Source organism: Ambystoma mexicanum, chromosome 5p (assembly GCF_040938575.1).
Source record: "Ambystoma mexicanum isolate Mex_15411 chromosome 5p, UKY_AmexF1_1, whole genome shotgun sequence".
NCBI lineage: Eukaryota > Metazoa > Chordata > Amphibia > Caudata > Ambystomatidae > Ambystoma > Ambystoma mexicanum.
Window position 1 is genome coordinate 974,943,638 of NC_090930.1, and position 14,885 is coordinate 974,958,522.

Consider the following 14,885-nt stretch of genomic DNA (forward strand, 5'->3'; position numbering starts at 1 on the left):
ACTGCCCATGCCAATACTAATCCCAATGACCATTCCCACCCACTTCCTACCCTGCCCCGCCCCAAACACATCTCCCTATAATCCCTCTAAGCTAGCTCTATCAAGCAGTAACATCACACTTTGGCCTGCCAGTGTTACTTCAAAGCAGTCTGACAGTTAGTGGCGTAATTGCAACTGGAAATACACTACTAGGTGTGATAAAAAGGTTTTACAAAAATGTGCCTTTGGTCACCTGATTTATATCTGGCCCTTGCACTGACGTCCTTTTAAAAACAAGCATTGACCCGTAAAACATTATTGGCTTGTATTTAGGTATTATATGGGCATTTGTCAGGCACTGCTATCATATGGCCAGGTAATCACACCCTTTTCCAGCTGTTGCCATCTTAGAGTCAGGAAGTACCATTATGGCAGTGCCTATACAAAAGCCAAACCTGTTGGCTTTGCCAATGCTTCTTTGACATATGTAGACGTCATATCGTTGTCCTGAACTGAGCACAACCCATCTGCTAGACAGGATGTGTTACTGCAGGTATCAGTTCCTTTGCTCTTTAAGATTTACAAACATTCTCTTGAGGATACAATGGCCCATTTTCATACCCCAGTTTACACATTCGGTCATAGCTGAGCATGGCACCACTAGAAGAATTATTCTACAGCATTAAATGGTCATAATACACAGTTACCCCTTAAAAATCATCTATATATTGCATGGTAAGGTATAGCATCCCATACACTATAGAAGTGTTCTACGTACATAGTAGAAGCTGTGCCCACAATGTATTTCCTTACAGCATATTAAGCGTTACAATCGTCCATGATATGCTATAAGTCATTTATAACGTGCCTGTGCACAAGTGTTTCTAGGCGTGACAAGACAAGGGAGGGAAGACAGAGGGAGGACAAGACAAACCATCTTACTAGGCCTTGTGTCATTCAGATCGTGAAGTGCGAGCCCTTCCCCCTGTGCAGCCTTCTGGTCATCTGCAGGACCTAAGGGCCCCAGTCACACTGGTAACCCTCATCTCATTTATTAATGCAACCCCTGGATTCCTGCAATCCCTTTTACTGAATGCATTAACAGTTCCAACATTCTCCAGGTTCTACCTTTCCTTCTCTCTTTATTTCCTATGTGGTCCTGGGACAAGATTATTTTCTATAAAGTACTTTCCTTACCATGTCCAGAGATTTCCCACTGGGGCAGTACTTTCTTTTGGAAGAATGTCCAGCGAGATAGACCAATCATTTAGGAACATTCCTTGTTGATATCTATTTGGGTCATTTGAAGTGAGCATGCTCTTACTGCCCTTGCCCACATTCTGCACAATGTTTTATCATGTGTATTTCTTTGAGAACTAGACAACGGAAGAAAGAAACCTAACATATGTGTGCCAATCATCAGAGTGCTTCAGAGTCTCCCCCACCCCTTGCAGGACTTGTGGGTTCTGCCAATAAACAACCAACATGTACTGTTCTTTACAGGAAGCTTTCCTCGCGTGCTGGGTGTTTTTGTAGAGTGCGGAGGAAGACAGGAATGTGCATGGTCTGCTATGTTCACGGATTCGAGGGATAACGGTTCTCTGAAGCTACCTCCACTGGTTAAACCTAATGTCGTGGGCCGTTTTGAGAGCCCTGAGGATGTGAATGAGCTCTTTAAGAAACTCTCAAAACAGCACAACAAACTGCAGGATCCTCTCAAGGAACTACTTTATCACTGCGCAATGTACGAGGACGATAAGGAAAGCAGGGAAGGTACAGTGATTGATTTCCATTCTCCTTTGAATTGGCATGCTTTTCTACTTTACTGTCATTAACCTACAAACATTACCTGCCTCCCCTCATGGCTGCAACCCTCTAAAGAATACGTGGCATTCTGTCACCCTCCCCAATTGTTCTCTTTGACAGGCTCGGACTGGCCTATCAGGCGGTAGGGCAATGCCTGTAGTGCAAGCCCAATATGTTCATGTTGGACAGTTTTCTGTCCAACTGGGCCAGTTTGACGAATGACTTCACTGTGTGGCCGTTAAATCTGATCTGTGCTGCTGAACAAATATTTTTTCAAATGCACTGTTTGCAACACATTTTACTCCACAAAAAACTCCCTCTTGGCTACTACCCAAACAGTCTACCATGAAAGTAGTGAATTGGAATCTGCAACTGTAGGCCCTTTTTTCATTTCTGCCTGAGCCAATTGTGTGCCCCAATGCAGCCCTGATCATCACAACTCCCTCATCAATAGTGAAAGAATTCCTGGCGTCCCAACAATCTCTCACTCCACCTCTCCTACCAGCTTTCTTAATCTTTCCCTTGGGCTTGCTACTGTTCAGCGTTTTCTTTTTTTCATTGCTGACCACTGTGGAGCCACTGATCTTTCTAAGGTGTGTGGCTCCAGTGCTGTCTGTATGGAAGGCAATGCTCAAATTTAGGCCTCATACAGTGTAAAGTGTGGTGGCCCTCCAGGAATTATACTTAGGGGGCAAAGCAGAGGTCCACAGGCAAATGAGGAACACATAATTGGTCACAGCAAAATCCTATGTCAAAAATAACGAGTTTGTGTGTGTGCGCTTTATATATGCATAACAGGAAGCTGTGTGGCCAAGTTATTGCTTCACAGAATAAATTAGATGCATCTAATGTATACTATATTCTAAATTTGATGTGGCAAACGTATCATTAAAGTAATATGAGGCCCAAAAACACTACCAGGAATACAAACAATCACTACGTGTACACCAGGTAATTGAAATAGTAGATCTGTAGTTACGGAAAATCACACGTGCTACATCCTAGACAAACAACACAACCACATAACCAAACAAAACACAGTGATTCCAATAACCCCACAAAGCAACATACCAACCCAAAAAAATGCAACTTCACCTAACTACAGAAACAAAAAATCCAACCAATAACACCCAGCAGCCCACTATTGATATTGTTTTTTTAAAATATGTTTTTATTTCCAACTAAAATAGAAGGCAATCTTTCACAGTTTTATGACAATTCTTACAATTCCAAATACAAAAGAGAAAAGTTTTTTTTTTTAAAGTTCCATGCATCAAGTATCACATAAAAAAGCAAAGGAAGGGGGGGTGGGTGCAGGGAAGGAAGGGGGAAGGAGGCGAAAGTACCCACAGGCCGCAAAGAAGGAATTCCAAAAGCAAGTCATAAGGTTTCAGAAGACAGCCCACTAGTAATGTACTACCATACAAAAATCTCAAAACATAAAGATTTATGCCAAAATACGAAATCTAATGACCAAATTCAACATTCGAAAAGGGACACACATGTACAAACAAATAGGTGGGTGCTCTAAGACGTTTTAATCGCATAACATCTAATTCAGGGCAACTTCCCACGCAGCACAAACTAGGCGCGCACAATTTTCCTTTATTTAATAAAGTTCCTTCCTTGAATCTGGGACCCCTAATTGAAAATAATGTATTCCTTACAGGCCCTCCCCCCTCTATCGGGACAAGAAAAACACAGGGTTGCACAGAAGTCTGTTTATAAACAAAATAGGAATACTCAAATCAATTGAAAGATAAATAAGTTATACTTATGAAACTCCAATGATGAAAAAGAACCAACACACTATTCACCTCCGGTTTCAATGCTACAGTTATAGAGACTTTTATACACACACGTCACTATTTATGTGGTTTGTTTACACTGCATGAGGATCCAGGATAAGACTTTCATTTGTTTAAAAAAACAAATTAATTTAAAACATCCCTGCCTGTCTAATTCTCTCTAATTCATTTTATTGCAAATATATACCAATCCCTCCCAATAGACATGTCAGATCTTCAACAGCATTATACAAACTCAATTGCAACAAACTACGAGATCTTCATGTATCTAAATAGCTTGTAGAAAAGAAAATGTATGTTCAACATGTATGTAGGCCAGATTCCCTTCAGTGATGTTTCTATTTATTACGATGTAAAAGCATACCTTTCTCGATTCAACGGGCAACTTAAAAACATGAAAATGGACAGCAATGAATCACCCTTTCCCTTTTGTCTGGGACAATTTAGCATTAACAACAATATTCTGCTTGATGGTTTACCCAGGAATTACTTCAATTATATTATTTTTCTAAGTATGCACACAGTGAGATGTCCATGTAACTCCTCGATAATTCTTCTGTGCTTCACGTCACTATACAGAGAACGCTTCAGGGGATCTCACTGTATACGCACCATCAAACCTAGTCAATAAAATATATATATTTTTTAGAGACGCACATGCACCACTGAAACTACTTGGGATGCACAATCAATTGATATATTCCCACGCCTCAGTACTTACAAATAGCAGGGACCAGGATTACATTTATTTCCCTTTATAGTGCCACTCCCCTCAGGATTATTCCCCCTTTATATTATGCTTGCATATTAATTTCTTTTGGCTGCCTCACAAACAGGTGGGCTCCCTCTTATGGACTGGTTCAATTCTCCCCCCTAGGAACAGGTAGGCATCAGCAAGATGGGATCAGCATTCCTAAACATCCTGTCTGCTGTCTCTTCCTCTGAAGAAGGCTTGAGACGCTCTCCTACTAAGCCTCACTTACAGGGCTTTGATGATAATCCAAAATGCCTCCAAAGGGAGAGCAATCTATTCCTTCTGCTTCCTGTTATCAATTCTCCTTCCAATTTTGTCACCAGGTTGAATAGTATCCCCCCCCAACCTGGCGTGAGGCTATCATTTTACCTATCCATAAGAAAGGTGACAAGAAACAGTTTAGGAACTATAGACCTATTTCTTTACTTGATGCTGTGGGCAAGGTATACGCAAAGGTACTGTTGACATGTCTCCACCATTGGGTAATTGAAGGAGAATCGTTGATTCACCTCCAGTCTGGGATCCGGCCAGGCGTAAGCACTCTGGCCAAATACGTCACAGTCAAACGCCAGAAAATATACGCAATTTTCATTGATTTACGCACAGCATTTGATTGTGTTTCGTGACCCAAGCTTTGGTCGATATTAAAGAATAAGGGGGTCCCAGAGCACCTACTGGATAAAGGATAATTCCATTCTTGGAACACCAGTTTGCAAACAGGGAATATGCACGTTATTCCTACTATGATAACGGCTGATTCACATGGTATGTGTGATGGTGGTGACACACTGGATGTTTCTAAGTTGAACAATAATCAAGATCTCTTCGCTCAGGGAGGGGGGGCGGATACTAACCTCTATGAGGAATTGATCATGCTTCCAGGGAACAGGAGTCCAATTACGGAGGGGGTGGGGGCCAGGCTCCCCTTGCGAGAGGTTGGATTACACCAGTCTTTGATTTGTCATGTATGTTACTAAATTCGAGGTCTTTAGTGAAACGTGCAGTGGAGGTAGACACTCATTTAGAAGAAAAAACCATTGATCTGTGCGCTATAACTGAAACTTGGGGCCATAGTGCAGCAGGCCCTTCCCTTAACCTAGCTATACCTGAAGGCTATGGTATGCTACAAAAAGATAAGGAGGATGGCAGGGGGGGGGCACGCTGATATTCAAATCTTTGCTTACTATTTGGGAAATTAGTGGCCAAATCATGGATGGGAAAGAGATTTTATATGTGAAAATCAGCCTTAATGCTGAATCGACCATGAATGTCCTTTAAATTTATAGACCACCGTCCATGACAGAAGACTTTACTACTGCCCTGTCCAACTACGTGCTCTCCCTCCTGGAACCCAATATGAGTTTCTTATTATTGGGTGAGCTTCATTTTTGGTTGGGGCAAAAGGAGGACAATCTTGCTTCCGAATTGGAGATGGCTTTGGCTAACCTTGGGTTCGATCAAAAGATGTGCGTGCCACCTCATTGCCTGGGGCATACCTTGCATACCTTAGATTGGGTTTCTACCCTTAAGGTGATCTCTAAGGATACTCAAGTATCGCCCTGTCCATGGTCGGATCATTATTTCATACACTTTACAATACAGGCGGAATTTTAGAGAAAAATTAAGGGTAGTAAGACTTGAGGGGCTCTTGGGAAAAATCTTAAGATGCTTACTCTGAAACAGATTAAACCCCTGTTGTGCCCAATGACTAATTTCCTCTCCCAAAAATCTCATGATTTTCTCAGGATTTGAAAAAACTCAAATCCTCAAACTCAAAACTCAGTAGCTCCGCCTGAAAAACTCAAATCGTCCACTCTGAAACTGTTTTACATGTGGAAATCTAACCCTAGTCCAGGAGCATTGGCAGCCTATAAAGGAGCAGCCAAAATATAGAGATTTGTGATCATAGATGCAAAAAAAAACTCCTTGAACTCTAGAATTCAGAATGCACAATCTGATGTTAAAGAGCTCTTCACGATCTTGAAAGAACAAGAAACTATGCTTTCCCCTAACTCTGGTTTGTTAGTAAAGGGTGCGGCATGGTGTTCAAGTATTCTGGAAGCCATGCAGGGCAAGCTGAACGGTATTAGGTCAGACATAGCACAAAAAAAAGAAAACCAAACCACTGCTTTAGGCGGAGCTGTGATGGAGGATCATGTTAGATGCTCATCCATCCCTCAATTTAATTGCTCAACCATAATGGTTGCTGATTAGTCTGTTATAGTGGAACAGTGAAAAGCCACAAAGTGTAAGGGTGATCCGTGCTCAGGTATTATAATTAAAACTTGACCTCCCACCTTGCTTGAAGCCATTTGCAAGTTTGTGAACACTTCCCTTATGGAGGGTCAGGTGCCCATGGATCTAAAATGTAGACGTGGGTTACTCCTATCTTGAAAAAACTCGGATTACTCACTAATGTTCCGCTTAATTATAGGCCAATTGCCAACACTCATTTTCTGCTAAAAATATTTGATTGTGTTGCGTACGTGCAAATTGCAGATCATCTGAACAAATTCCCCATTCTTAATTGTCGCCAATCAGGCTTTAGACAGGGGTTTGGCACAGAGACTGCATTACATGAATTGAAGTCTAGGCTCCGGGAACGTCTGGATAAAAATATATTATCCATGTGATGCTGCTTGATTTGTCGGCTGCCTTCGACCTGGTGGACCACTCCTTCATGGTCACCAGGTTGGGGGAGGTGGCACATTTTTCACTGACTGCAGCTCGTTGGATAGCCTCATTCTTAAGTGAGCAGAGTTCATCATGAGGAGGCAGTAGCTCTGCCTGAAACACTAAAATACGGCGTGCAACAGTGATTGTGTATTTAGCTTATATATTTATGGCACCCTTTTTTGCCCTCTTGGAACAAGAGGGGGTCGTGTTCACAAATTATGCAGATGACACGCAGCGTGTCATCCCCATTTCTGGAACACATGTAAATGATGAAGCAGAGCTGAATAGGATTTATGTCCTTATAGAGAGCTGGATGGTGCGTAACAATCTGGCACTGAACAGAGAAAAGACTGAGCTGTTGGTTGTTGGCTCCCACAATATGTTATTAAAGCTTGACCCATCTTATGAGAGCTTTCAAATTGGTGATGTAAAGATAACTCAAAGCAAGTCAAAACATTAGGTGTCATATTTGACCAACATCTCAATATGAATACACATATTGGGAGCCTTGTGTCAGTGTCACTATACTACATTAAGGTCTTAGCCCACCTCTGACCTTTTATCACTCAAACCAATGCAGAAACAATCGCAAAAGCAATTGTAGGGGCCAAGATTGATTATTGTTGCAGACTGCTTGCGGGTCTGAGTAAAACAGATTGTAATAGGCTGCACGTGGATCAAAAACGGGACAGTGCGTGTTGTCATGGGATTAGCCGGGATCGACCAAGTTTCTGCTGCAAGACGGGCATTGCACTGGCTCCCAGTGGAGGCTAGGCTTCTTTTCCACCTATTAGTTATTACATTCAAATGTATACAGGGCATAATGCCCATCTACCTGCAAAATATTCTCACTGGAAAAACCCACAAGAGAACTCTCAGATCCAGTGACAAAGAACAGCTGATGCTTCCCAAGTGCAGGACGGTGAAGGCTTAAAAGGGGTCCTTTTACATTGCAGCTTCTAAGGCTTGGAACAATTTGCCTCTGGCACTGAGATGCCAGAAGTCTTTGGATCTTGTTACGCTTCTGTTTGTCTGAATCGGTTACTGTGAATCTCTTAGATCTGGTGGATAATGAATAGTTCTGGGTTTATGTCACGTCTCTCTGTTTGTTGCGCCCTGATGCCTACGGGTCCATGGTCCACGCAGTACAAATATATTAGAGTAAAGTAAAGCACTCAAAAGATCAGATGATAATTTCCTTAGAACACTCATGCAGCAGCCCAAAAGTGCACCTGTGGCTAGTCTCCGCTGGCAATGTGATTTTAAACCAATATCTGGGGTACTGGCAACAAGACCATTAATATAGTGAGGAAGATCTTGGAGTACCCCGGAACTGGAACCCTGTAGAAATGCACTTTGAGGTTTGGTAGCTGTCCCCAGCTCATGTTCCTTGCCATGGTTGAAATTTGTACACAGTGGAGATGAAGGGCTGGATATGACAGGCCTCTGGCTTGCTCCAGAATGTATGCCTTCTGATGTGAAAACAATGGTTAAGCTCAAATGCAGCACAGTGTTAAATAATGGTATGAAAATGGCATGCCAAAATCTAAGCACAGGCACTTTATTCTTGGTTTCAAAACATGGGTTCGAGCCATACCTTGATCAGGTTAGCCCCGGCTATGCCCGGGCATTATTCATCCAATTGTAGGAACAACTCCCTAAATTAGCAACATATACTGCAAAATGGTCAAGATCTGGTGATTACAGTTGTACATTTAATGGGGCGTGGAGGGAATCACTGACTCATTTCCCCCTTTTCTGCCCGCTGCATAGGACATAAGGCATTACTCTTTAATGCCGTTGTTTAGAAGTAGGGCTGCTGAATCCTCTTCATTGGCTGTCAAACTATGTAAACAATCTGCGAATCTTAATGCATTCCACTTCATCTCGAAGTATGTATTCAAGGCCTGGCTACGCAGAATCCGACTAATGGCTGCAGAATGAACTCACCCCTGAAGCCCCCAGTTGCTTCAATACTTTAATGCCTTTCTATTTCTCCCTGACACACTCTCTGATTGAGTATGTATTGCAATGTATTTCTTATTATAATGTGTGTTTGTATGTGTATGACAATTAAATGCTTTTATGGTTTTACAGCCAAATAAAGTTATGTTTAAACACAAACACAATTCTCCTTCTTCCTCTCCATCAGTGTTTGAGTGAGGGAGTGAGTCTGTCCCCTAGTGAGTGTGTGTTGAATCTTTTATAGACCAAAAACCCCACCTTCTTGAGGTGTGTATAATTTCCTCAATCTAATTCGTCAATGTATGTGATTGGACAGTGTTCCAAAAGTGACATCACAGAAGAAATATTCCCTCCCATTTGATGTGATGTCATCTCAGAGATTACTTGCATTAAACATTGTAACATTCTGAATTGGCAAATTCCACACATATGACCGCTTTACTAATTGGCTCACTAGATTTCTCTCTCTGGCACGAATACAACAACACAATTTGTATCATGATAGGACCAATGGTTAATGACTTACATATTTTGGCTTATAACTCATTTATACTTTTCTGCACAAATATTTTTTCATCTCCAAGCAACAGGCTCGTCACTGTGGATGCTAAGACATATGTATCACCGGCGTTCACTTTCTCGGTGCAGCGAAATAATAAAAAAGACAGACACATTTTTTTTTTATACCACCAAATAGAACTTTTTAAAAGAAAACATTTCCTGCAACATTCTGTATAACAATCATGAGCGAAATGGTAAACCCCAATGTAACATTTAAAAAGCATTTCTTTTCTCACTTGATATGATGTGATATGATATCTTATGTATATCGCGCTCGTACACAAATATTTCATGCTGTCATTTGTTTTTCTGCCCACTACAGTGCGTCTGGTATTTTTGCAGATGATCCAGAGCTAGAAGTATAGTATTTATGACCCAGAAGCCTGGCAGTGTTCAAGTCCTTTGTAGCTTAGGTTTCTGGGGGGTTTATGACTCTAATTACTGGCCTTCTTTGACAGATTTTATATAAACACTTTGTTTTTCTAGGTATCGTTTCCATCCTTTAGGAGAAGCCTGGAAGATTGAAATAGCAAATTGGACAAAACAGATCCATGCCACAAAAAAGCCCCCTTAGAATGAATTGCCAATTCGGCCTCCCTGTGACCTAGTCCAAATTCTAACGCATTCATAGTGCAAGGCATATCAGTTCTGTTTTTATATTACTGGGGGTTGGTGGATTGAGCAGGACACCAGATACCAGAGTCCAGCCCTGGTTTCATTTAATTTAGTCCCATTCACAATTGCAGCTTTAAAATATACATTGTCCTGTTCCCCTTGATGTAAAGTTTTCTATGAACATACCAGTTTATCCATTTTATTGGCTTATGAAGCTCCTATCAAAAGACCACATTTTTCAACATCTGTAGGTTTCCTAATCATAACTCCCCATTTCTGTAAAGGAAAATAGAACCAACAGCAGCAGAAAATTCAAATTAGGTTTTCTCTGTCACTTTACAATGCAGTGATTTTCACCTCGGATTGAGCAGATCTACATTTTAAAAGAAGTTGCAGAGTACTTTCTTTGTCCTTGGAAGTGCTTATATCGGACCTGCTCACTATATGTTGATTTTAGGGAACTTGAAAATATTGCACATTTGGCTTGCATGTGTTTTACAAATGCTGTGCACAGGTTGCAGTTTACATGTTTGTTTTTAACATGGTGCCTGGCTCTGCATCTTTTCTTTGAATTAGATTTCCCTACAACCCTTCCTCCCCCTTGCTCTTACTCCTTGTGGTAGCAAAAGAGGTAGAACAAGGGAGTTGATCCACATTTTTCTTCTTTTCCCGGTTAATCTTGACTGAGTCTTTTCCTCCACTATCACTTTCCATTCGGAACGATATGATGAATGGGCCTTATACCATCTTCCCTGTTAGCGTTGCTTAGTATATTGTACGTCATGACTCTCACCCGTCTAATGTGTGTGACTTGCGTCTTAAGAGCACATGAACGCAGAAACCTTTGTAGTCACACGGAGGCTAGCACTTTTATTTAATGCGCAGCAGGCTGCAGATGACAACTGCATGTGAGTTTTGCAGAGCGAATTCATTGCTAGACAAGGGTTTGTCCAGAGGAAAAGGATAATATCTACCAGTTTCATTGTTCATGATTTTGAGAAATTGTATGTGATTAATTTCCTCCATGGATACAACAGCTTTCTTTATCTTGATGCTGCATTCAGGTAGAATTTTCATTTGCATCATTTGTTATTGTTCCAGCTGTTACATTTTTGCTTTTACTGTTAATGCTTGAAATGCTGTTCATTAATGATGGGCTCATCAATTTTTGATTTCTTTCTTGGCCTTGCCTGCGCCGCCGTGAGTTTGAGCCGTCCTTTTTTGACTTGTGCACGGGTGTTGAGGGTTTTACTTTCTTTTTAATGGTTCTCATTGGGCATTTCTATTAAATACAATGTTCCCACTATTGTTTTTCTATACAGGCTGAATGATTGATTCATCACCCTGCACAAAAATTATCCAAATAGTGTTGATTTGTAAAATGAATTATCATCAAATACCTTATTTCGGCTTTTGCTCTTAAAGTGCATAGGTAACAAACAATCATCATTCATTAAAAAACAGTAAAAGGCTAACCTTGTTAAAAAGGTAGATTAAAAGGAAAAACGTCAATTGATTACAACATTTTGTGATCATACAAAGATAAACATAAACTAATTATAAAACAACACTAGCATCAAGAACAATCCACTCGGACGTAGCCTTGAGAGCATCAGTCCCTTATGTGAATGGATCAAGGATTACATGCCCAGCATCTGCAATAGGTTTAAGCAATAAAATATCAACAAGTAAGGCCAACATTTCTGCAAAGTGCAACGTGCAAACCTAATACAAAAACCATCAGTTGGAAACACATTCAGGGCAATTGGAGCTTGTTCAAATTTTTTTCCTGAGTAACCAAGCCAGGTGGATATAACAAGAGAATCAAAAAAACATCAGATTATCAGCTGTGGATTTAGATAGAAGTAGACCCTCAAAGACTGGGCCGATGTAATATGGACAAATAAATAAAAAGTGGACAAAATGTTCTCTTTCAGCTGGGTAAACTGGGACATTTTCAGTTCAATCACATATCGTTTAGATAGAAGCAAATTTAAAGTTAGCAATACCCGCTGATATCTCATTTACGGTGATCTTAACATTGGTGCGTTAATAAAGTCCAAATAACCCTCCCTCCCTAACACAGGTTTCCAGTGATGATATTCCCTGGCTTGCGCAAATGATGTGCAGTAAATGGAATTTTGGGACTTGTCAGATATTCTTCCTGGATTAGGGCTTTAGACCGTGAGTTGATGGTAACAGGGTTCGTTCAGGCCTAATTTTAAGGTGGTCCTTAAATGTATGTTTTTCCCGCTGACTTGCGACAGGACGTCGACCAAAGCTTCCCTATATTTAAAAAAAACTCCAGGGTAGCCCAAAGTCCTATCCAACAGAAGGTTGGTCTGCTAGCCAGTGTGTCAGTTATGTGTAATTGCGCAATTTCAATATGCAAAGCCATTTCGAGGTGCTCTTGGGTAACCATGTTTTGTTTTTCAAAATTAATTATTGAAAAGCTTTGAGGCAGCAAAATTACGCTATACAATTATTCATTTAACTTACTCCACACATTACATATACTTGTTGTTTTAGTGTACTTCACCCTGAGGGTGGCGTGCTCATTCAGCATATACGTCGAAACCGCCTGGGGACAGTGCCAAAAATATTGACGATAGTGCCATAAATATTATTTAAACTCATGGCGATGTTAAGTAATTTCGCCCACAGAATTTGTTTGAGGTGGAAAAAGGGTTAAAATGTGAAATTCATTTATATCAATAACTTTATGTTTTCAGTTGGCCCTTTCAGCATGCACTTTTTTGCACGTTTGTTCTGCACATTTTGCACTTTTATCCTGACTTTGGGGGCATATGGGAGTGATTGTTTTTACTATTTTCAGATGCGTTTCTATCAATTTTCTAAATGTATTTCTATCAAATTATGTACTTTTAACAAGTTTAATAATCATTTTTGATTAATTGTATTGTGCGATTTTTTAATCAAGTTTTTTTTTTGGGCATCTTGTGCTATTAGCTTTGTGAACATTTAATGTTGTATCAATTAAATTAGGTCTCATTGATTGCTAGTGAATTTGTTCCACAAAAATAACTTTTCTGTATATGATTGTTTTCTCCCATATATCTTGTGGGTTAAGGGAAACCTACTTTTCAGTTTTTACTTAGTGACACATAGGGACACATACTTTTATGAAGAAAGTTCCTCCTATCATGGAATGTTTACATTACTTCATGTTACTATTTTCATCCAGTCCTTCTCTTGCACTCTAATTTAATTACTTACCTGATAATTTTCCTTGTTACTCGTCCTCCTTTTCTGTTCTTCCGATTTCATTCTTCACCCTCATCTTCAGGCCTAACTTCGGATGGCACATCAATCATTCTCAACTCTGGTCGAGCGTTACAGCTTTTCAACTGATTGATGTTGGCCCATTTTTTTTCCTCAACCAGATCTCCGTTTTAGATTTGGTCTTATAGGCGACAGGAGAAATGTTATCGATAATCATAAAATCCCCTCACCACAAAGGTAAAAACTTCTTCTCCTTGGCTTGGTTTCTCTGAAAATCCCTGCCACCTACCTCATAATACTCCTGTTTTGTTGTTTTGAGGTTGTAATATGTTTTCATCCCTTCAGCAAACTTCTCCAAATTGTGTTGAGCATTTCCCAAAGCATGCTGTAGAGGCTTCTTCAAATTCTCAATGTATTTATGAGTAGTTGAGACCTTTATCAATAACTGCTCCTGAGTTCGCTAAAGCAGATGTTGAGGTAACACAATTTTCTGTCCAGTCATTAATTCAAATGGAGACATCTTGGTGGTAGAAGAAGGGGTGGATCGAATGGACATCAGGACAGGCAGCAATCAGATGTCCCGACTTCAGCCTGCTAATGCTGCTTTTTGTAAGAAAGCAGAAGTCTAAAACACACTTGCATATGCCAAAATGCAAGCATTCCTGCACGCTAGACGAAGCACCTTCATTGCAAAGCCATGTGTAGTAAAATCTTAAGCCTCTCCTCCCACAAGCAAGAAACAGTTGTATAAAGATGGCAGTTTGCAGAATCTGCTCAATATTATAATGCAGTAATATGTAGGAGGAGTACATACAATTTTCAATTCCCAAATGTTCCCCCACGCACCAGATCATCAATAGTCTGGATCAATCTACCATGTTTTAATGGTTTATTATTTGCACACAGCATGCCTCTGTTTTTCCAATGAATCAGGTGTTCCATAAACCTGTAGAGTAGGAGCCCAAAGCCTCTACCGGAGGTCCCACCCCTAACTTACCTATATGTTGGGAAACGGAAAAAACTACGAAAACAACACCTGTAATGATGCCTATAACACGAGCAGCCTTTGAAGCAAAGTATCCATTAAGAAGACCATTCTTTATGTATCCACGAAAAGCTGATAACCTCTTGGGAAAGCTCTCCGAAGAGCACGAGAAGATGGATGAAAGAAGAGATTGATGACGTCACATGAAGCAAAATGACACGCCTAAGAAGAAATGATAAAGGAGAAAGTTAAGAGACCATATAGAATCTGATGACTAAGTAAAGTATCAAGTAAACTTTTACATGCAGAATGAAGATTACACGTGTAAAAGCACAGAAGAAAATGAAGACCAGTTTATAATTGTACAGATGCATTAACGCAGTTAGATTAAGTATTCGTGAAGGCTAGCTATACGTAGTGAATAGTTGCAGGCGGTGCCGCCAAAGTATATATATGTGCATAGGAATCTGGAAGTTCCACATCGTATTTTAGC

General features: G+C 40.4%; 1 protein-coding gene across 1 annotated transcript in view; it reads left to right on the top strand.

Moving 5' to 3' along the window:
- The window catches only part of LOC138481344 (testis expressed protein 56-like), a 418,767-nt gene that overhangs the window by 201,557 nt on the left and 202,325 nt on the right, over nt 1-14,885 (top strand). The window contains exon 2 of the mRNA XM_069613446.1: nt 1,483-1,752. Coding sequence (XP_069469547.1) covers nt 1,551-1,752 — 202 coding nt within the window. The 5' untranslated portion in view covers nt 1,483-1,550. The remainder of the gene's footprint in view (nt 1-1,482; nt 1,753-14,885) is intronic.